The sequence below is a fragment of the Seriola aureovittata genome, chromosome 15 (genome assembly GCF_021018895.1).
Source record: "Seriola aureovittata isolate HTS-2021-v1 ecotype China chromosome 15, ASM2101889v1, whole genome shotgun sequence".
In the NCBI taxonomy this organism is placed as follows: Eukaryota; Metazoa; Chordata; class Actinopteri; order Carangiformes; family Carangidae; genus Seriola; species Seriola aureovittata.
Genome location: NC_079378.1, coordinates 9,974,690 through 9,998,573, shown reverse-complemented (window position 1 = coordinate 9,998,573; position 23,884 = coordinate 9,974,690). Strand labels below are relative to the sequence as shown.

At 40.8% G+C, this 23,884-nt stretch overlaps 1 protein-coding gene across 3 annotated transcripts in view; it reads right to left on the bottom strand.

Moving 5' to 3' along the window:
• LOC130182905 (glucocorticoid receptor) overlaps positions 1-8,929 on the bottom strand; it is a 73,723-nt gene extending 64,794 nt beyond the window's left edge. For 2 of the 3 annotated variants that reach the window (XM_056398103.1, XM_056398105.1), the window contains exons 1-2: positions 8,414-8,929; positions 5,297-6,561 (exon numbers count right to left, since the gene is read on the bottom strand). In XM_056398103.1, coding sequence (XP_056254078.1) covers positions 5,297-6,552 — 1,256 coding nt within the window. In that variant the 5' untranslated portion in view covers positions 6,553-6,561; positions 8,414-8,929. The remainder of the gene's footprint in view (positions 1-5,296; positions 6,562-8,413) is intronic. The other variant, XM_056398104.1, reaches the window with a different exon arrangement.
• Positions 8,930-23,884: the final 14,955 nt, after the last annotated feature.

The following is a 23,884-nucleotide window of genomic DNA, read 5'->3' as shown; positions in this document are numbered from 1 at the left end:
ATTTTCAGGTTCAAGTTCTCTCATTACCTTATGAACAAGTGCTCGATTACTCGCAAATTATTTAGTATTATTTCTATTTTTATTCATTTATTTTTTTAACCATAAAAAAAGAAATACAGGAGGTCCGTGTCCAACTGGAAACACAAGTGGAACCAATGTTAAGCTTGTGTTTCCAGTCGGACATGGACCTCCCCAACCAAGCCTGCTGTGTGTCTGTCTGAGAACATGATATGCAAGTTTATCGCCACATGTCTTGCACTGCGTGTTATTGTCGTTTATTTTATCAAAGTATTTCCAGTCATCACTTTTCCTGGTCACGGCTGCCATGGTGCACGTAACGCCAACTGAGATGAACTACTGGAGCCAAAAACAACACGTGCGCAGGTGCGTGAGTAGTGAAACGCTACTCGAATAACGACGTCAACAACTCGAGTACTCGAGCTCTCGCACCCATCCCTAATACATAGCACAACATAGTACTCACAAGCCAAATCCCATCATATAAATAATCACTTTGATGTTCAGTGTTCCATTGTTATTCATCACATCCAACATAACATTCACTCATTTTGATAGATTCTGGTTATGATGAAATTATTCATCTGAACAGCAGAGTTGTGTAAAATAATTACATGATATGATCAACCCAATGTAAAGTTAAAGCCAGTTAATGATAATGCTGAGCTATAACCTAGCTCTTTCACAAAATGATTGTGTTCACAAATGCCAAACGTAAGTGACAGATTATTTTAATTATTTCATTTCGATTCAGTTAAACAGTTTAGCTTTAGGGCGTTTTCACTTCAGTAAATTTGTACCACACAGCTAGAAACTAAATCCTGCAACAGAGTCGCAACTTCCAGCAACAACAAAAGATGATATCTCTGTTACCTACAGTTCCCACAAGCATCAGCATGTAAAAAAATGCAACTGTAATACATGAAGTCGGGCAGGCAACCGGAGCACTGCCCTGAGACCAAGCTTTGAGTGTGGCTGAGGGGGGAATTATAAGGCCTTATTGTGCAGCTTCCATCCAAGAGGAAGACCAGACCGGCTTTAGATTGCAGCAGGTTCTTCCTCTTTATGTTTGTTTTACTCAAACGATAAATATCTCCCCTTGCAATAAAGCATATGCGCATTGACTTTAGAATATTGCATGCTGTGCGTCATTGCAGAACCTGTTGTGGCCTCTTTCATTTTTTTTTTTTTCCACTACTACGAATATTAACATTAAAGTGTCCTAAGATGCTCCCGTCAGCATTAGGTTAGGCTCTGAATGAGAAGATAGTCGACTGCACCCGTGGGAACAAACCACAGACAGGTAAATAACCGCAAAGTTGGCACATGCTGAAAAGCTTTATGAAGAAGAAGACAGCTTGAAGCATGATGAGTATCAGCAAACTAAAGACTGGCAGCATGCAGTAGCAAAAAATATTCATTTGGAATTAAATGCAGATTTTAACACATCCAAACGTGAAGCATGCGTCTTTGTGAAGTGAGCGTCTGCTTTGATTTCTACAAATCGGCAGCGCACTTCTAACTTAACTTAACTTTGTGTGTGTGTGTGTGTGTGTGTGTGTGTGTGTGTGTGTGTGTGTGATGTCTTCGTGTGCACAGCTTTCGCATGCCTCTGTGAAATATGCAGAGCTCACGGGGGCCTATCAGGGGTGAATATAGGTGAGAAGAAAAAAGTGGCTGACTAACAGTCTAAGGAGAGAGAGGCAACGGCACACACCAGGGCAGATCTGTACACGTGGCCGACGAGCCTCTCTGTGCGTACACACTCACACTCACACACAAACACACACACACACACACACACACACACACACACACACACACACACACACACACACACACACACACACACACACACACACACACACACACACACACACACAGGCTCTGTCTTGCTATCCACGGCTCTGCCTTGGCACACACTGACGCATGTAGCACAGCAGCAGAGAAGAGTTTGCATCAGCTTTTCAACCCCGCTTTACAGTCAGCACGACCCAGAATATTTTATGATGAGATTTTAAACTTTTTAAAAGACGAAAAGATTAACATGTGTAACATACAGAAAGAAATCTTCTATGGTTAAACGTTATCTACTGCGTGCAGAAAATATTCACTTCCATATGTAAAAATGATGAAATAAGGCACGAGTAAGTAACTGTATGTCTACTTAATGAAAGGGGGAATCATGCTGCTTCAAGAATTTTTAAGAGCGTATCAAGGGCCCCACTTCACCCTGAGCATGAAGCATCGACATTTGTCTTTTTGATTATGGGTTATATAACGAGAGGCTTGAGCTGAGCAACATGATTGAGCCAAATTGTGTTGCAACTGTGCTGAAAATTCCCATAGCACATCTAGGTGGGCTCGATGATACAAAGTGCAGTACATGGAGTCGGTTGCTATGCTAACTCGTGTGGCAACCAGGAAGCCAGTCATTTTTCATTGTTACTCTGCGATAAACTCAAATGCAACATCACTGCAACAAAGTACTACAATTGGCAGCTTATAATATAGTGCACAGCACACTGTGTCAGAGACCTGGAGGATTCATCACAATGCTTTATTTATTTCCGATGATATGGTTTGTTATGTTGTATTGAATTCTGAGTATTGTGTACAGCCCCTGTGCATTTCCCTTATGTAATTATCTGCACTGGAACCCATGCATGTACACGTGTAAAAGAACAACAGCCGTGGCTATGAATATCACAGTCCGCACCGGAAGATACAGACTAATTATTGTCATGCAGAGATGAGACAATCTGGATTAGTCCATCAAAAATTAATCAGCAACTACTTTGTTAATCAGTTAATTGTTGAGGTTACTTTTCAAGCAAAAACACTTTCTTGTTCCAATTGTGAGGTTTCCTGCTTTTCTTCTTTGAATGTTAGTCAAACAAAACAAAACAAGTAATCTGAAAATGGCATGGAATTCATGGACATAGGACATTTTATAGACTGATTCATTAATTGTCAATGAATAGAATCATTAGTTGCCCCCAATGTATAATAATAATTCGATTTTATTTTGAAAACTAACATCCAAACTCTTAATATGAAATCTTATTATGATGTCATCGTCAAGTAATCTAATCTTGTGGGATTCTTAAATCTTAAATGTGATGCAATAATTTGTGTATTATAATAAAATCAATAGGATTGAGAAATGAGAATCTTAATTGTGGCTTAACTACGCTCCACTGTTCAAGTCCTTTTGTTAATGTCATTTGTTTGTATGTGAAGTTGTTTGCACTGTAAGGATTTCTGCATTGCAGTGTTTAGGCCTTGCAGAGCATCGGCGCCGTGCTTCAGAGGAACACATGAAAACACACCACTCCATTCTGGTGCAACGAGCATCAACATACCAGGAAGTAGCTTGGCTACGACAGCAGTGTGGCTCAGATTATTGGCATTACAAAACTGGGATTTTTAAAAACAACACTGCTTGCAATTTAATGAAATTAGCAAGTTGTAAAACACTTTTTCACTCAATTAAAAAAAGAGAGAAAAAAGGACATTTCATGAAGGGAGCAACAACTTAGGCTGCTATCTGTGAATTTTTACAAAGCTTTGTCACCAGTGTTTGTGGAATTAAAGTCTACTGTCTGATATATGCATAGAAAAGGCTTTAAAATAAACAGCGACTAAAGGAGATAAGGGTTGAACCATAACAAAGAGACTTGTCCACAGTTTAAATTGGTTAGCAGCACAACAACCCAGGAGCCTATCAGTGTGACAGCAGAGAGATAACAGTAGCTGACACCCATGTTCATCTTTGACTTGTTTACAAAGCAGCCTGAGCCAAACACCTCAATGGCTTCCTTTCAGAAGTACAGTACTGCCTCACTATATTACCCTACATTTATCACACACCATCTTGGGATCTGCTCAATCAGGCCATGTTCACAAAGAAGCTCACAAAAAACAGAAAAATGATATCTCTCTTTTGACGCTGCACTCACGGCCAGTGCAGTTATCAGGTAGTGCTTCCAAGCTGAAGTGAGGCAGGGCCCACCAGACACCTCTCATTCTCACTGCCCTGCACACGTGCGACTTCCTCACAGGACTCATTTCCCCTATAATCAAACATGACCACACTGCATCCTCCAGAAATGCATACATCATGTTTTCTCAATGAATCATTTCCTGCTGGATATCACATTTACGCAACTCTGTGATATCTTTACAACTAGCACCATGTTACGGCCCAATTTTGGGAACACGGACCAATTACGGTAAGTTGTAGTGTACTAGAACAAATTTCACAATTTTGCCAGAAAATTACAGATTTTCAAAATAAACTGTGGAATCATCCTCGGCTGTGTCCTTTTTCATACAAAATGGTAACTCTTCAAAAAAACTCATCCCCTTCCTCTCACAAAAAAAAAAAAAATTTTTCATTTGTGCCAAATGTGATGTGATGTGAATGAATTGGAGCAATGTGTGTGTGTCCTGCTGCAGCGGAGTGTGCCTATTGGAGGCGATAAGCGCCAGATGCCTTACCCTTAGGGATGCAAGCAATCCCTCCAAAAAAGAAAAAAAAAAGAAAACTAATTGTCGAGGACAAACATACAACACCACCTGAGCACCATCTTTTTTGGCTCACTGACATGATGTTTCTGATTTCACACTGGAAGACCCATTTCCCAAATGCACACCCTGATACATCACTCTGAACTTGATTCGATTACAAGGGCAGTGCAAAAAAGAAAAAAAAAAAAACATTTTATTTTAAAAAGAAAATCATTTGGATTTTCTATCTTATGAACGCCACATTTTTAACCAATTTGCAACTCACTTTTACATATTACAGTAAATATCATTTGTCACCTCTTCAAAAAGGTTAGCAGTGTTTCTAATTTTATAAAATAGCGAGGTTACATTACACCTATTCATAGAATTCATTTCCTGCTACTAAGTGAATGCAGGGTTGTAACTTCTAATGGTTTCTATCCTGACTTTCAGATTTTTTTTTTTTTTTTTTTTATTTCAGAAAAGGTGCCAAAGATAATGAAAAAAAAAAGACAGGTTACTGAGTCTTGATCAGAGTTAGTACTAAGAAACTTATCACAGCTGAAACTACAGTACAGTATGAATCATCATCCACTGTCTTTCCCTCGCACCGAAACTTTTACATATTTTAACATTTTTTAACACCCTCTTTGCACTCAAATACAAGGTCAAGAAAACCACGAACAAAAGCACCAAAACTTGCCACAAAATCTGCCACAAAGACAAAAGTAAACAGAGCAGGATAAGGTAATTTGAGGCGACATACCTGGAGAAGCTGACAGAAAAAGGTGCCAAGGCTGTGGCGGAGGAGAGCCCATCATCGGCCCTCTGTATCCCCGATGACTCTCCATACCTGTTGCCCCTGGCCCAGCTCTCCCCCATTGGAAGTAGGTTTGAGTACATGCCAAAAGGCTTCTGGTCTTGTAGGCCCACTGTGGAGGACGGGCTGGCTTTGATGTGGAAGCCAGCTCCTGCGCTGACTCCCATGGGTGAGGTCAAGGGGCCTCCGTGGAGAGAGCTCATGCCACTCTGGAGACACTGCGACTGGCAGAAGCCAGCGCCGTCCTGCTTCTCCTGTTTGACCACACCCGGAGTACGGATGTGGGTGAAAGAGTCGTCGGGATCTTTCTCTTCCTTGATCATGACAGTGGAGAGAAGTGATGGCGGCTGCTGATGTTGATGGTGAAGCGGATGTTGCTGGTGCTGTAGTAGGTGGTGATGCTGCTGCTGCTGATGATGGTGTGTGGGGTGCTGCTGGTCCGTGCCGTTCACATTGGTACAGTTTCCTCCGTTACCCACCAGAGACTTTGTTTCCTTGAGTAAGCCACCTTCAGGACCGCCACCACCGCTGCTGACATGTAGGATGTTATCCAAGTGTGCCACTTCTGAATCCAACTCAAAATCACTGATTTCTGGCAACGAACTAGGAAGGTCCAGGTCTTGCCAAATCTCAGTATCCTCAAGCAGGCGACTGCTGCTGCCATCCAAATCACAAGGACCAGCGCCCGTATGTCCGCCGTAAGTTCCCAAGTCCTTCTCCAGAGAAAAACTCCCCTCCTGCTTGATGTGCTGGGGGAAAAGGTCGGGCAGAGGTAGGTTGCCCAGGACGGAGGTGTCTGAGGTGCTGATGACAGAGGTGGACGTCCTGCTCAGCTCGGAAATACTCTGGTTCAGCAACGGCACATTGTCCTCCATGTTAAACATACCAATATCCTGATGTTGCTGTTGTTGTCGTTTCTGCATTCTGATCATTTTACCCTCCTTTGTGTCGGACCCCTCACACAGGGCATGACGCTGAGGGGACTCAAAGAGGCCTCCGAACTCCCCCTGCTCTTTGGTTCCAGCCCTGCCATTTGGGGCCACCGTGGGCTGGGGCAGAGACCCGGAGCCGGGCAGGTGCATCGCAGACTGGAGCAGTGAACCAGCTGTGTCACCTGTATCTCCGCTTACTGTGACTCCTGTCTCCCCAAATGTCAGGCTGTCGTCTCGATTACCATTGCGCTTCAGTCCACCCTGATCCATTTCTTTATCCTGACAGGACAGTGAGGGTGAGTTTTAGGAGGGCACAACACACACACACACACACACACACAAAACCACACAGTGAGAGTGAGAGAGAGAGAGAGAGTGAGAGAAAGAGGAGACAAGGTTAGCCTATAAAAACAAGAGCTGATGGATATAATGACACACGCAGCTATTCCAGAGGAAGAAGTTATAATGCTCATTGGAATATAGATCTTTAACAGGAATAGGTGTATGGAACATCTGCATTAAAAATACGTTATGGAGCAGTTTAACAGCACTGTCAGTTCAAGGCTCCCGTCTTCTACTATGCCTCTGCCTACACTCTTCTCTTATTTATTTTCCTTTTTCAAGAAATGACAGCAGCCAAATCAAACAGGCCGTCTCCTGCTGCACACTGGCAGCAACAATACGGAACAGGCACAAATGGCACAAACCAAGGTGAGTGAAAAAAAAGAGGAGACCATGGCCTTTTCATAAGATACATCACTGTAATGTTCATGTTATTTCTTTGAACTGTGCCCTTGCCTCAAGGGTCAAGAGGTGCAAGACATGCTCAGGTATAACACGTGTTAGAGGCAATGAAACTGAACAGCAAACATATGTGCAACAACAACACATCTGTTGAAAGAGATTACCCCACTATGGGCCTCTGGGCATTTTTTACAGTCACCACTGACTTTCGATCTCCATTTGTAAGAAAGAGCAAGTTATCAATTCAGTCAAAACTCTATTTAAAAAAATGAAATATATATAAAAAATGTTTAAAAAGCGGTTAAATTAGATTCTTTTTAAGTGTAAGAAAATAAAATGCAACCTATGCAAATGAAAGTTCTTTGCATGTAAGGGCTCTACAGTTCAACCATTTATCTGGTGATCATTAACAATGATAGCTGTCATATCTTGAGGGGCAGAAATGAACTATCAAAGCAAGCTGCGGTAAAAATTTCTGTTTCAAAAAGCATTGCCATTGAATAACAATTACAGAAGGCCCACATCCTTTTTTTTTATGCAAATCGTCGATCAGTTCTTTGACTCAAGCAGGGGGCTTGACATTCTTCCTAGAAGACATGACTCTTTATGGATAGATAGAGTGTGTGGAGCTACATGGGCAGCTCTTTACTGCACTTACTTTGCGCATCTACTGCTGCACTTTGGTGCTTATAATATAGTCCAAGAACTTTTTCGTTTGGAAAATTATTTGTCATTTTCATTACAGTCCTGGGGGAAAAATTAGAAAGACATTTGTTTTGGTTATAGGTTTCACCACTTTCCCCGCCCACATTGTAGTGTAACAGGCTACTGCATTTAGAGTAGGCTATATAGTAGCCTACACCCCCCCCCTTCCCTCCCACACACACACACACACACACACACACACGGACACATACACTTGGTGGCAGATGCATTTAAGAGGAAGTAATGGGGGTCATCGGCATGTTAAAGTTGTAAAACTTTGGGGTTTCCATACTGTACTTTTACTACTGAACGGCACAACACAACATTACAGCATTAGTGCAACCTGTTGGCGGTGATGGGAAATGCGCGGATCACACGCCTACAGCCGGAGGGGCTGATAAGCAGCCGCCCCGTGGAAGTTTGTGCAACATTTTCTCTGTGTTACACAAAAATTAAACGGTTCCTGCGAGCGCTGCTGGTGATACTGTCAGCGTGTCACACGGTGCAAGGGCTGCGAGTGCGCCTTCAACGCAGCACCGGGGACGCTCGTTGTTGGCCTACATCGGCGTGACAACCAGGTTCTTTTTTTTTTGTTTTTTTTTTGTTTTTTTTTTAACCTCTCTCTCAACATTTCTGCAGCGAAATCACAAGACAAGTGTTTGCATATGAAAGTAGACCGTACCTGTAGTGAAAAAGGAATGCACTCCACCGGTCAGGTCATCTCCCGTCAGTCCGAGTTGGAAAGAAAAATCGGAGAAATAACGCAATGTCCACACAGTCAAGCTCTCAAATAAAAGCCCTTCCTTGCTGTAATGTTGCGCGGTGAAATGTCAGCTGGATTTGTCGCTGCCCCTCTCCCCGTATGGCAGGAAAACATCGTCCGCAATATCAACTATTTTCTAAAGTCAACAACGTCGCTGACCTCGCTGGGAGGTGGCGATCCACCGTGTGCGGCGCCGTTTCGCCGATCTGTCGATAACTTTTAACGCACGTCGCCGGTAGAGGGTGAAGAGAGGGAGGCGGGGGAGTGATCGATCGGTCACTAGTTCGCAATCTGCTCACAAATCCGCAATGAATCGACAGATCTGAGGCGCAATGTCCCGCTGTTGCGCCGTTCAACCCGTGAGTACATTAAAGTTATATAATTCAGCCGTGCTGCCCTGGCGCACTCAACTGCAAACTCAAGCAGGGCAGGGCGGACAGTTAGGGAAATGCTGTCAAGTTAGAGGGAACAGGAGGAGCACTTCTGCCCTGCCCTTTAAGAATAAAAGCTTTTTTTATTGTAATTGTCCTTATTAACGTTACATTATCCTTCTTCGTGGAAAATACTAACGTTTAAATCCCAAAAATGTACAGGACCTGACATTTTTATCAAACCGATAATGCAATTTAACATTTTTACTCATGTATGTTTTTCAAAGAAAGCTTTTTTTGCTTTTATTTCAAGTCGGAATAGCTCAGCTTCCTGTTGACTCGTGACCATGTGCTGCAGCTTGACGCAGCTGTTAGTTTGACACTTGCTGGTGAACGCCCCTTTCCCCACTGAAACTCTCTCTGCTGGGGAATCTGTCAAAACGTGTCTCAGTCGGCCGCTAACCTCTGTGCATGGTGGGATTGAGGAGGCAGTTATAGGTCGTCACTTACCTTGGGCCACACCTTCTTCAAACACCAAACCAAGCATGGTTTATGTAAATCCCTTTACAGCTTTGAGTCCCCAAGTTCAATTCCCATGTGGGGGTCCTTTTAGGGTCAAATACGTTTCTGAGTAAGCAAGAGGAAATATGTTTTTTTTCCCTCCAGATGAGAGCAAGTAATAGCTATAGAGTCTCTTCTTCTTCCCTAAAAATGTATAAACGTTAAGTTGTTTCATGTTATCTAAGATTTCGATCAACCCAATCCATGCCTGAGCAGACTGCTGACGACACACACAAGGTATTTAATGTGACCAAAAGATATGAAACCAGTTTGTCTTGACAACTTGCGCTGTAATTTCAGTGCTTTCCATTTAGGGTTGGGTCTAGCTGGGCAAATGGCAGTCAGTTCACCTGCAGCAAGCAACTAATAGAATCACTCTGAGAGACAAGAGGTGTCCAGTTAATCGCTGAAGAAAAGACACAGGCAGTGCAGGAAAAAAAAAAAAAAAGTCCTTTTATGCCAACAGCAGAGGCGAGAACAGCCTCCAAACAGAACTGCCTTCAGCACTTTCAGATCAAGGACATTAATCATTCCTCAGGCCAGCACTTTCTCTTCTCTACTCTTAACAAAGCAGAGTTGAAATTAGGGAACTTAAAGTGCTTTTTCTGTTTTAGCAGTGAGTGAGGGGTCAAAGGGCAAGTTGACAGCCAGTAGCACTCTGGAGACTTGAAGCCTATGCCTGATTCCTAATCTTTAACATGGTAACCTCCTATATAGATAAGCTGCACATAGATGATTTCTACCTGAGGGGCCCTTGACTGAGAAGTGCTATTGGATAAGATGGAATGGAGTAGACAATCATTCACCTTCCACATGTTAAAGTTATGAAACACAGTATTCCTTATTTTGCTGCAGACCCCGAGGAAGACCCCCCAATCCTGCACAGACTATTCAACAACACAGAACTAAAAAAAAAAGAAGAAAAGAGAAAATGATGACCTTGCATACAGCTTTAGGAGAATTACTTTTCACTATGATTTAACCTGTCAGTAAAAGTGATCTTTGCACATGTGTATTCCAACAGGGGCATAAGAGAAGAAAAAAAAGCTGGAAGGGAAAAGATAAGAGAAAAACACTTCATTGGCCCATTCTGGTAAAATCACATAACTGTAAAGGAAATTACAAAATGAAGATATATGTTTAAAAAACAAGATTAAGTTATAGTAAATAATCTTTAAAAGAAAAAAGAAAACATGAATAGTTATGACAATAAACAGATTTACACAAGATGTCTGATTGGGACAAAGCAAATAAAAAATAAAAAAAAATTTCCTGATGGCACTTCAGCAGATCATAACAAAGATCCACCAGCTTAGGGTGAAGAAGAAGAAGAAGAAGAGAGGATAGGAAGGCAAGCGGACAGTGCAGGCTGTGCAGACAGGCGCAGACGCTCATGCTGTTCCATCTGCAAGAACAGAAACGAGGATGGGCAGACGAAAACCAACAGCCAGAAGAAGAAGAAGGATGGAAAAGGAAAAGGGGTGGGGGAAAAAAGAGAAGGGGAGGGGTGCAGGTGTGGCCCTCAATGCAAGTCTTTCGATTAGAAGGAGCAGAGTGTGTCCTGTGCATGTGGATGTCTCATTAAGAGCTAGTGTGGCTGGAGAGAGGCAGGAGCTCCCCAGGGCCTGAGAAAACCGCACTGTTCTCAAAACATCACAGGGAACACTGTGAGTTTTTAAAGATGGGTAACAATGGGTGATCCTATTTACCAATAGATAATAGAACACTGGACATGCGGTGGTCTACGTGCATGTACTTGCAACTGGGAATTCATGGAGAAATATGTTACTGTGGTTGTGTGATACACATTGCTCTGCATGCATAGTAGGTTATGCTAGTTTCAGTGCTGTAGAGACAACTACTTGTGAATATTAGATAAATAACACACTCAGGTTTCAAATGTTGTTGAACTTTGAAAAAAACAACAGAACGGTTGATTAATTTTTTGCCTTAGCACTGGACCCAAGCAGAGGTACACGTTACACACACACACACACACACACATACATATCCAGTATCTGGGCATGTGGATGGTGCAACTCTTTGGTATTATCTGATGAGGTTTTGAGATATCTGTCTCTGAGATGTCTGCCACAGTATACAATGGAAGAGAAAGGAAGCTTGAAATGCGCTAAGAAATGTTTTTTTAAACTAAATAGCGCAGTGTTTCAGAAACAATGTGACATTTACTCTTCTCAAATTTCACTCAGTGACAATGTTTTTTGTTGTGAACTATTTTATAAACTTCAAAGAAGACCATTCCTTGTCCAGATGACCAGGTTCTGCATGGGAATGCAGACAATGTGAGGAAGACCCTCTCCAGGATTAACCCTCACAAAGCAGCTGGAGCACACTGAATCTCAGTTGTGCCGTCAAGGCTTATGCTAGATGGCTGGAAAATGTCTTTGCAGACAACTTCAACATCTCTCTGGCCCAAGCAGTCATCCCCACATACTTCAAGACAACATCATCCCAAAGAGAAATGGGAGCAACAGACCAGGAACAGTCCTGGTCAAAAATGAATCCAAGCGTCCTTACAGCAGAACTGGAGGCCAAATTTTTATGTTTCTTCCTGATAATATTGCCTAAAGGATGCATATATAGGGTGAAAAGTATTGGTCCCAGCACAGAATCTTGTGGAACTCCATGACTAGCTTTTGTGTGTATGGAAGAGTCATTGTTAACGTGAACAAACTGGAATCTATCTGATAAATATGACTTTAACTGGCCTACTTTGGTTCCTTTAATGCCAATGACATATTCCAGTCTGTGTAATAAAATCATGTTATTGATGGTATCAAATACAGCACTAAGATCTAGCAGGACAAGTATAGAGACGAGTCAATTATCTGAGGCCATGAAAAGATCATTGGTTACTTTAACCCGTGCTGTTTCTGTGCGATGATGTACTCTAGCCTAAATCCTGACTGAAAATCTTCACATATCATTCCTATGCAAATAAACACATAATTGGTTTTCAAGAGCTTTCGAAATGATTTTAGAAATAAAAGGGAGGTTAGCTATAGGTCTATTGTTGACTAAAATATCTGGATCAAGAGCAGGCTTTTTAAACAGAGTATGTCACTGTATCAGAATATCATCATTATTGGCTCCATTGGTAGTGGAAGAATCAGCAGTGAATATCTCAGAATCTCTGCAAATAAAACAAAAAATATCTGGAGATCCCTTGGGGTAAGAAGGAAAATATGTTGTTTTGTGGTTTAGTGAGGCCCGATCTTTTCAGTAAACATGGTTAAGGCAATAATTCAATTTCAATTCCATGTATGTTTTGGACATTTTATGCCTGTATTAGAGTTGACAGGAAATGAGGGTAGGACTTGAACAAGGATGCTGCTATTGGTGGTTGATGCTTTAAACCGCCATATCACCAGTACACCCTGTGTTCAATATTATCCAAAAGAGCAACGTTTCCAAACCCTTGAATGTAAAAATATAGGAAATGTGAGTGAAAGGGTGCAGACAAGTTGATCATACTAGAGGCTGGAGACTGATTAATTTTACTTCTCCCTCTGCAAAAATCTCTAAAGCTCGCTGGTTGACCACTTGCCAAACTTCGTCCAATGACCAAGCTACTGGTGACTTGACAGGCCTTTTGTTCCCTTTGGCCTTCGATCCCTGATTTGTAATTGGGAGCCTGGGATGTACAGCCTGAGCAATGGTCTTTTAGACAGACTTTGCTACAGGTTTTCAGTTATGATCTTTTAGGATAGCTGAAAAAATCCAAATTCTTTTAATGTATTTAAAGGGCCTACTTGAGTAGGCTACTACACAAAATGACGAGTGACCTTTCAGTGACTATAATGCTATTATGCAATTCTGTTGGTCACTTCCACTAGACAAGGTCTTTAGTTAGAAATTCATTTTCCTGATGGCACTTCAGTGTACCAGAACAAGTACCAATTTGAGTTGCGTGTCCAGCAGAATCAGCTCAGGATGAAGAGGAAGAAGAGAGGAGAGGACAAGAAGGCAAGCGGACAGTGCAGGCTGTGCAGACAGGCGCAGACGCTCATGCTGTTCCATCTGCAAGAACAGAACCAAGGATGGGCAGACGAAAACCAACAGCCAGAAAAAGAAGAAGGATGGAAAAGGAAAAGGGGTGGGGGAAAAGGGAGAAGGGGAGGGGTACATGTGTGGCCCTCAATGCAAGTCATTCGATTAGAAGGAGCAGAGTGTGTCCTGTGCATGTGGATGTCTCATTAAGAGCTAGTGTGGCTGGAGAGAGGCAGGAGCTCCCCAGGGCCTGAGAAAACCGCACTGTTCTCAAAACATCACAGGGAACACTGTGAGTTTTTAAAGATGGGTAACAATGGGTGATCCTATTTACCAATAGATAATAGAACACTGGACATGCGGTGGTCTACGTGCATGTACAGACGGATGACAAACCAAAGAGAAAAACTAACCTGAAGTGTCTTAGTAAGGTGTTGGGCCACCATGTACCACCAGAACAAGCTTCAGGGCTCCTTGGCGTTGAGTCAACAAATCGCTGAACTCTACTGAAGGAATGAACACCATTCTTCCAAAAGATATTTCCTCATTTGGTGTTTTGATGATGATGGTGGCAGAGAGCACTATAACAGTCCAGTCCAAAATGTCCCATAGGTGTTATACTCGGTCGAGATCTGGCGATCAATTTTACACTCATCAAACCATTGAGTGACCCCTGACCACCTGCAAGAGACCATTCCCATCAGGATAGAAGTGTTTCATCATAGGATAAAGGTTATCACTCAGAGGAACTTATTGATTTGCAGTGACCCCTACCCCCCTCTATGTTATTGTCGACAGACTGTTCTTGCTGACACGTCCACATTTTCTGTCACCTGAGGAGGAGCTGCTTTCCGTTTTTCCTTACATATCACACTAATGCACGAGAATCATGTGCGCTGTCCACCGCAATTTCCGACCCTATTTACTGAGGTCTTTCCCCTAGATCAATAAATGCAGAAGACACTTTCGTCACTTCCTATTGAAACACGAGCCAGTTGAGCAGTCTTAGTGACTGAAGCTCCTCCCATCAGTGCCCATACAATGAACCCTCTTTCAAAGTCACTTAGATCTTCTCTAATAGCATGCTTAGCATTTTTATACATATCACAGAGCATGACTGGATGTTAACTGCTTAATTCTACCATGCAGTGCACCTGTGTGCAGGCTTCTGCATTTGTTATGTTTCTCCACTCATTCATTCAGGTGTTTCTTTTCTTCCTTGTCGCCGTCCTTTTACGTGCAACTGGGAATTCATGGAGAAATATATCAGTGTGGTGGTGTGATCCACCTCGCTCTGCATGCATAGTAGGTTACACTAGTTTCAGTGTTGTAGTACTTGTGAATATTCATTGAATGACATACACTTGGGTTTCATGTTTTTTGACCTTTGTAGAAAAAAACAAGAAAAAAACCCACAAACCTGGTTTCAATTTCTGCCTCAGGAATTAAGGTGCATGTTTTAAAAACACACACACACACACACACACACACGCATTCAAGGCTAATAAAGGTAAGGTGCCTGAAAGGGTGCAGACAAGTCTACAATATTAGAAGCTGGAGTCAGATTTGTTTTTACTTCTCCCTCTGCCAAAATCCCTAAGCTTGCTGGCTGACCACTTGCCAAAGTTTGTCCAATGAACAAGCTACTGGTGAGTTGACAGTCCTTTTGTTCAATCCCTGATTTGTAATTGGGAGCAGGGACGTGCAGCCTGAGTACTGAGGCTCAAACGTATGCTCCATTTTAATCATGCTACAGCATGATTAAATATTTGTGTTATTGTTGGTTTTGTCACAATTGTTGTAGATGTTAGAGTTTTTATTGTTTAAAAATGTTAAATGTTTGATGAACAATAATGTCATATTCAGTGTGTGCATTCATTTTGTTCAGTGACTGACTTGGGTCTCTCCCTCAACACCCTCTTTCTTTCCTTTCTTTGTGCACAAATGAACATTGTTGCTAATTTGCTTGCCCTTATCATTCTGTACAGTATTTGATTTTCTTAGCAGCTGTGATTGATTTGCATGTTTGTGCCAACCCTAACACTGAGAGAACGGCATGGCTGGTTTGCTGTCTTGCAGCAATTGATCTTCTGTGTTTGTAGTGTGTATGAAATTCTGGGAAACTTTACATTAGAAAGGACTAATTGTTAACTGTGGTTGGCAAAGGCTAGAGCAGCCTTATAAATGAAGATTCATGTTGGGTTCTGTTAAAGGACCCTTAAAATGTCATGATATTAAACAACACAAGTCAAATATTATTGTGCAGCAAATGTGAACTTTCAGGTCAAGGTTCAGGTCAAAAAAAAAGAGAAAGATAGCCAAGAAAAGCAACTTTATCAATAGATTGACTTGCCAAATTACATTAGCATAATTTAATCTGCTGCTGTAGACTTGTATCAACTCAAATTACTAGCAATACTACTACAATACTAGCACTAAATTGCAACTAAACAGCACTAAATTAGTGATAGTATTTTCCTCATTACTTCAGAACAGTCGCACTTTCCGTCAAAAGGATTGGTAACATTCACACAGCAGGGCTTACCTAACACGGCCGAGTTATGTCAGACTTTGAGGAGAAAACACAGAGAGGAAGGAAGAATTTCTTTTAAGAAGGAAGTACAAAAGGAAGGAAGGATTTCTTTTTAAAGGTGAACAGGCAGTTCACACCCTTTGGTATTTCTTCTTTGAGACAGAGGGAATGCTGAGTTAGACAATAGGTAGTAAACATGTGGAAGGAGAAAGGAATGAAAATGACACAGCAAGGGAAGGATTTCTAGACAGAATACAAACAAGTCATTGCTCTGTGTGATGGACGGGCCTGTGCACATGTGCATATGCTGCTCCACTCAGTAGCAGCCGCTTGTGTATACAGCAGATTTAGTCTCATATGAGCACATACTGTACTGTGGTTCCTATATAGTCAAACGCAGCTGCATCGCACCCCTGTCAGACAGGAGGTCTGGATGATAGCTTATACAATTCCTGGATTTGGATGGCACTTGGCACATGTCCATCTTTCTGCCTTGACAAAGAATGTAATATGTACTTATGCTTATGTAAGTGCACACCTCCAAGTCTACAGGAGGTTTATCTGTCTTATCTGGATTAAACCGTTACATGTTGTTTTTATAATGTTTTTGCAAAGCCAAGATACATGAGGAGCAAGATGGGTGTGGTGTGTCAAATATATGGAAATACAATGAAAGTCATGAAGTTAAGACAATGACAGGAAATCTATTTCAAATAGTCAAGTTACTTCACACAGTTGTGGAATGTAAGTATATTTACTCAAGGACTGTACTTTAGCACAGTTTTGAAATACTGGTACTGTACTTGAGAATTTCCTTTTTATACTACTTTGTAATTCTACTCCACTACATTTCAAAGAGAAATATTGTACTTTTTACTCCACTACATTTATTATTAATATACTGCTAACATGTAGGGATCAATGAATGTTTCTTGAGAAAAATTCACAAATACAGATTTTAAGTGATATCTCCTAAAATAAATTTTTTAAATTTCTCCTCTCAGCATAACAAGTTAACTTCTTACTGAAGCTGAGCAATGTTTTGAATTGTGTATTGTATATGTGCCACACCATCATTTATTTGCTTATTTGATGACTGAAATCCTTCATTCTCCACTGACCTTATATATAAACTGTAGGTGTAGATGCAACATTACAATGGATGCTAGATGTTCTACAGTTTAAAAAAAAAAAGTCTTTGTAACTCTTGCTGAACACCACTCACTGTGGCCAAAAGCAGCAATTACAGGAGGATGGTAAATGCCAAAATGTAGCATAACAATAATATAAGTAGGGACGGGTCTTAAAGTCACCAAACTGGCTCAGAAATGACAGTTATACAACAATAACTTTGTGTACTAACATTAGCTATAACTGGTCACAACAGACCAAGCAAGGCTGTAACAGAAAAAAACCCTGAGTGCATTGAATTGAGCGAGGGTGCATTTTATTGCTTGCAAACTTAACATTTCATTTTTAAGAGGAAGATTATGTTAATTGTTCTTTCTAAAATTCCATATTGCTTTAATTAAAGTGTTTGCTCATACAGCATCATTATTGTGCAGCTTACATCCATAGCAATGTGGGGGGAAAAAAACTCCAATTCAGTACACGTATATAATAAAACATTGCAAAAACAGTATAATAAAAGCAAAGTTAAAACCAAAAAATACAGTATAAGGTTTAAAAAGAAATGCTTGATTTTAAAACTGATACTGAATGGGGGACTGTTCCATCATGTCAGAGCGAAGGCAATAAAAACATGGTGGCTGTGTTGTGAGGTTTGCCCCATGGAACATTTAACAGCACATTAACTATATGAGTTCAGATTTTTAATGCCATGTGTTTAATACTGTGTATTAAATTATTTTAATTGTTGTCTTTAATTGCACTTTTATAGATATTATTGTGTTGCCTGCGCCCTGGTACTGAAGTTTCTTTGCAATAAGATATTTGGACTTGTCTCAGCTTAAAATGAGCCAGAAAGACTTGTATGTTTAGCCAAAAGTAGATGTTTTTTAAAGCCCATCTGCCACACAGCTGTATAGATGGCAGTTTAAAAGATTATATACTTGGTTGCAATAACATATCATGTCAATGTTTACCTCTAGACTTAGAGTATTTGAAGATAATCTATCCTAAATCCCAGTATATGAAAAACTATAGATGGATGGAGCCTGTTAACTGCCTGAAAAATGATATAATGCTTATTACATAACTCTACTTCATGTAACAAATGTCCTCCTCGTCACCTTCTGTGCATTCTTTTAGGATCCGACTGAGCAACTGTTAACTCATAATCCACTGATCATTACGCAGAGTTGCTCACTGATTAGCTGAGTATTTTCCTAATGTCATAAAAACAAAATGTAGACTGCTTCCTGTCGCATGATTTTGAACAAAAGTCTAAAGAATGTGGCGACTTGTCTGAAGTCGTTCCATCCCACTCGCTAATTTGTTTTGTTGTTGAGCTCCCTGCGTCTCCCCCACAGTGACATTAATGTCAAAGTGCAAACCGCCACCATGTCTGCGATACACATCTACTTGTAATGTGTGAAAGCTTGATTCCCCGCATGAAAAGCAAGAGCAAAAGATTTCGATCTTCAGTATCAGTATCTGCTTTGCATAAAGAGCGAGGCATGAAGCTAACCTTCAGGTCCACTGACCACAGTGACCTTTGGATTCAATAGTTCACAAGGGAATATGATCTATTAGCTGCAGAAGAGGGTTTTAGAAGAGATCAGCCTTACAAAACACCTACTAGCTGACAACAAAGTGGCTGCAGAGCAGACAGCTTTACAATCCACAGGCCAATTTGCCAGCATTTCACTTTTCGCTGGTACAATACTCAGCCCCTAATGATGAAAAAGTTGTTGTCTATACTTTTCATTGTTACTCACGAGGGAAATCTTCCTATAATATATTCTAATGCACCAATTTTGTGCTTACTGTGTGACAGAACCTGAGCCACAGTTGTGTGAAGTGCAGAAACTGTACTGACCCCCAGTGTGTTCAGGACACATCGTTCTTTCCGTATATGCAAAGAGGATTTGTTGGAGTTGGACGAGGCAAAAATAAATTTTGCTCACAAATTAGAGGTATAACGATTCAAATTGCACATTGTGAGAGGTAATTTGACTCTTCAGAGTGTACAAATCAACACTACACCAGTGATAAGTGACACAATACGTGTCTAGGTGGCATTTAAAAGATGCAATAATATAAGAAAAAATATGATATTACTGTGTCTCAGATATGTGTGGATGCTGATTTTGTGCCGGTGAGTTAATTAAATTAGTAGGTTGTCATGTATAATGGATCTCCTATTAGCAAAACAGGGACAGGACAGAGCTGTAAACTTGCTCTTCAAGTGTTTAATCTGAGCACCAGCTTGATGAGTTGACTGCAGCCAGTGAATGAGGTTAGCTGAGGTGAAGGTGCTGTTTGTATTACCACTGAGCGAACTGCTGACATCACTGGTGGCATAACATTTAATCAGATGTACAGCGGAAAAGAGAAAGAGACATTTAGTTCAAGAGAAGGGCAGAGAGGCAGCAACATGAGCAGGGTTTCACTCTCAGTGCACACTGCGTGTCACATCTGCATGATGCCACTAATAGTTAGTGGCAGAGAGGAGAAACATATTGTTGCTGGCATTCCCTCTCAGAGCTCCGATGAGTGTTTCCTCGACGTAGCACAAGACACCAGCTTTTTAAGGGTTATGTGAAATGCAAGATCAGAACAGACTGTTCTCCTTATTCTGCTCCTCAACCCGAAAACTCAATTTTGATATCTGATGTCAGGATGGAACACACAAACACCCACGGTAGGGTGAGACAGAAAAATAAAGGTAAAATAAACTTCAGCTGCCACAGCTGCTGTACATTCAAACCAGTCGTGCTGATTGAGGGACTTTACTGTACTTCCCCAAAAGGATTTTGTTGTGGTAAAGTCAAATTGAGAGTCAGTGCTTGAATGCCACATTTGCACTCTAGTGATGTACGTATAATTTCTGATAACATTTAATTACTCATTAAAGATCTGTTACGAACAAGAAAAGAAGGTCAACTCTTAATAGATCTTAATCATGTAGTCACTTCAGGAGCGGTTGTTGTTACATCTCCTTTACATCCTTAAATCTTTCTTTTTCTTTGCTTTTATTTTCACTATGAACTTTCTCATGAAGCCATGAGAATCTAAAGAGGTTCTGTGAAAGAGGCCTTTCACTTGAGCTTCATCTGGAGATGTTTCCAACTATCTGATCTAAAGGAAAAAAAAAAACAAACAAACAAAAAAAGAAAAACTAGTCATGATTGATAATTATTAATTGAGCTTCCGATCTACTGAGGGGTAAATTTGTTGAAATTATTCAACTGGGGGGCGCCCCGGTGGCTCACCTGGTAGAGCGCATACCACAAAGGCTTAGTCCTAAACTGCATGTCGTCCCCTCTCTCTCTCTTTCTCTACAAAAATTACTTTCAAAAAGTCATTTAATTGGTTTTCGAATCAGCTGAACTTCCTGGCAAAAGCAAAGAAAAAAAAACAAAGAAAAAAAAAACTGTTTCCTGGGTCAAACACTGTCTGACCCAGGAAACTGTTGATGAGGTATATTGGGTTTGAATGGCCCGGGTGTATAGTGGGAAGACTGGGGTGTAGATTGTTTTACTGACCTTGTAGTTTATAGCTTAAAGCCCCATGTGATCAGCAATGAATGAAGCAATGAAACCTGAGGTCACCCCACCCCAGCCTTATTGTAAAGTGTCTGTAACTTTACACTAATGTCGTTGTTTTCTTGACCTGATTACCTATTTGGACGACACTGTCTAAGAATAAAACCTGCGCTGATTTTTTTTTTTTTTTTCATGCAGCAATGGATGTTTTGTGTGTACACTGCTCCCTTGATTGTACTTTTGTATTCTTGTTCATTTATACTTTGGCCAGTGTGAAATTAGATGGTCAAAAATTCCCTTAAGCAATCTGGAGGGATGGAAAGCTGAAGGGACTGTATCACTTTACCACAAATCTCCCAGCAAAAAGCTAGTGCTATCATGGATGTCTAATGGAGAGATACAATGATAATGCTTTAAATGAAAAGAAAATGATTTTTAATATGTTAATATGTGAATTAATTAACTTATTCTAACTAAAGTTAATGATCTGATGAAGTGATGATGCATCTACACCTACAGACTGTTAATGCAACGCAATTAAAAATCTGGTTTATGGCCTTTAACACCAGCAAGATTCAACAGGCTTTAAAGCAAATGAAACTAACCGTTGAGTTTCAGCAGTGTGGCAAACACATTAACCCAAAGCCAATTATGTGTTTGATGTGTCAATAGCCAGTTATGACTACTATGCATGACGCCACTGGAAACTCTCAGGCCAAATCCAGACCTGCTGGCTGCCCTCTTCACGTTTAAAAGATATGCTGTAGTTTCTTCAACTTTGTGTAGCTGTGTTGGATAATTGGACAATCGAAATGGATGTGAGAGAAGGACCTAAATTAACTTTTATATCATTAGGATAATAAACAACTGTGGAGCCAAATACACATGCTGAAAAAAAAAAAATATATATATTGAAATTAAGGGAGAAGAATATGGTGGTGAACTGTTTATACAGTAAATTCAACAAATGACATTTCAGTTTTCTATTTCACTGACATATTTTGGAAAGCATGCATGAGTAATATCAGATGAGGTAAAATGGGTGTTACCGGACAAAGCACTGTTTTATATTTTCCATATTGTCCTGTCGTGATATCCGAAGGATATTCTTACCGATAATATCAAATTAAGAGACTCATTATATCTTACTTAAAGTTAATGTTTTTCAAAAGAAGGCTGAACTACATAAGGACAGTGTGTCCAGACAGCGACCACTATATTGGCTTATTAGACGCTCTGATTTGATTGGAAACAATCTGCCGCAAATGAACAATTGTGTTAGTAATGAAAGATTACACAGCAGCACACAGGGGTATATGAACATAGCACTGAGATGTTGTTTAATAAACCAAGTTTTCTATGAAGTAAAAAAAAAAAAAATCCACAGAATGTGTGTGAACATAACGACGGGAGGGAACTAATTGGGATGATCCCGTCTCACTGGCGCGACCCTTGTTGGGTTCTTTGCTTATTTTGTTCATAGGGTTTTAACCAGCTGTTGTTTTCACAGTTGATATGTGACACACAGATGTTCTATTTAGCAGGGTGACTCACTCACTCACCTGGCGATCAGAGAGAGAGAGAGAGAGAGGGAGAGACACAGAGGGAGACAGAGAGAGAGAGAGAGAGAGAGACAGACAGACAGAGAGGGAGATAGAGAGAGACAGAGATCCCACTCTTTTCTTCTTTTATGCAAGAGAGAAAAAGAGTGAAACAGGATCAGGTAACAAATCCTCAGTTTGATTGTAAATGGATTATAGCGGTTTCACAGCCTCTGCAGCTAAAAAAAGACGATCCTTCCAAAACACCCACCTCAAAAACTGATGAGGTAGGAATAAATTAGAAATCATATTTGGATTTACAGTTTTACATATTTTGTGGTTTGATGGGGAGGGAGAGCTTGTGTGCAGTTGAAAGTAAACTGATTATAAAAACATCTAGTGTGTCTTCTGCTAGCTGATAAATGAAGTGCACAGCAATTCTTGCCGAGAAATGTCTGTCTGCCTAAACACTATTGCCTTCATTTACAGTAATCTGCAGTGTTTTGCCCTGATAGGATGATTTTGTTGGCGTAAGTTAAAGTATTTTCTGTGCAAGCTTGTATATTGATATAACACCCTGTCATTTTTTTTCTCTGTACTGCATAAACAGAGACAATCTCCACCAGGGAATATGAGGGGATTGATTGTGATCCAGATTCAATGAGGAGAGCAGGGTCTTGTGTTAAAGTGTTTATAAAACGGTGTGCTATGCTTCAACTACCGTTTATTATCTGCAAAGACAGAAAATTCACGGAAAGTGAAGACATATCTTTATATGAACGAGATCTGAATATGAACATTTTCCAAGTAGATCCCTGCCTTTTTTTTTTGTCCTGTAGTAGTACAAGCATTTATGTGTATGTTTGGATTAAGGATCGGGACCTTAAAAGCCAAACAGGTAATTGTAACCATGGCAACATAATGCGTGTTCATTGCAAAAGCGAGTTTGAAAAATGAGTCTCTCTCTTTCTCTCTCAACAACCATTTGCAGTATTTATCCAGACTGATGGCTGAAGCTCGCCCAGGTGCTGAGGTCTGAAAGAGAAACAGAAGAATCATCTTTAATAAGAGCGTTTTGCGGGGAACAGCTGACACATCTTTTCAATTACCAAAGTCTATAAAAGAGCATGCGTACATGAAGCAAACACGCCTGCCGGTCCCTCTGCTCTCTGCAGCTCAGTGAGACTAAAAATAAAGAAGGAGTGGAGGATCTCAGCAGAGTGCTCAGTTTAAAACACCTTTCCCTCGCCCTTACTCCATCGCCTCCATCTTAACTCATTCTCCTCCTTCGTTTCCAGCGTCCTTCGCTCCTGACAGCAGTGTGTGTGTGTGTGTGTGTGTTTATTCGGTTGCACACATAGATTTGTGTGCTGATTTGGTTTAGTTTGCGGCTCTGATCCCGGCTCATTTTTCTACTGACCAAGCTGTCACCATGGCTACATGCTGTGTTGTGACCTTTTAGGGTCGACCTATCATGTGCTAAGTGGTTGGTATACACTGTGCGCTGAGGATACGGCTTAGTGTAGGGTTGTGTTCACACAAAGGAACACACTCATATACACACATGAGCACAGACTTGCTCACACACCCAAAGTGCTGCACGCTCATGCACAGACAGGCCAGGCTTTAACCTTCGTGATGTTTTAGCAGTGCTTACAAATTCAAATCATGAAACTACAGCAATACACTGTCATCCTCGCATA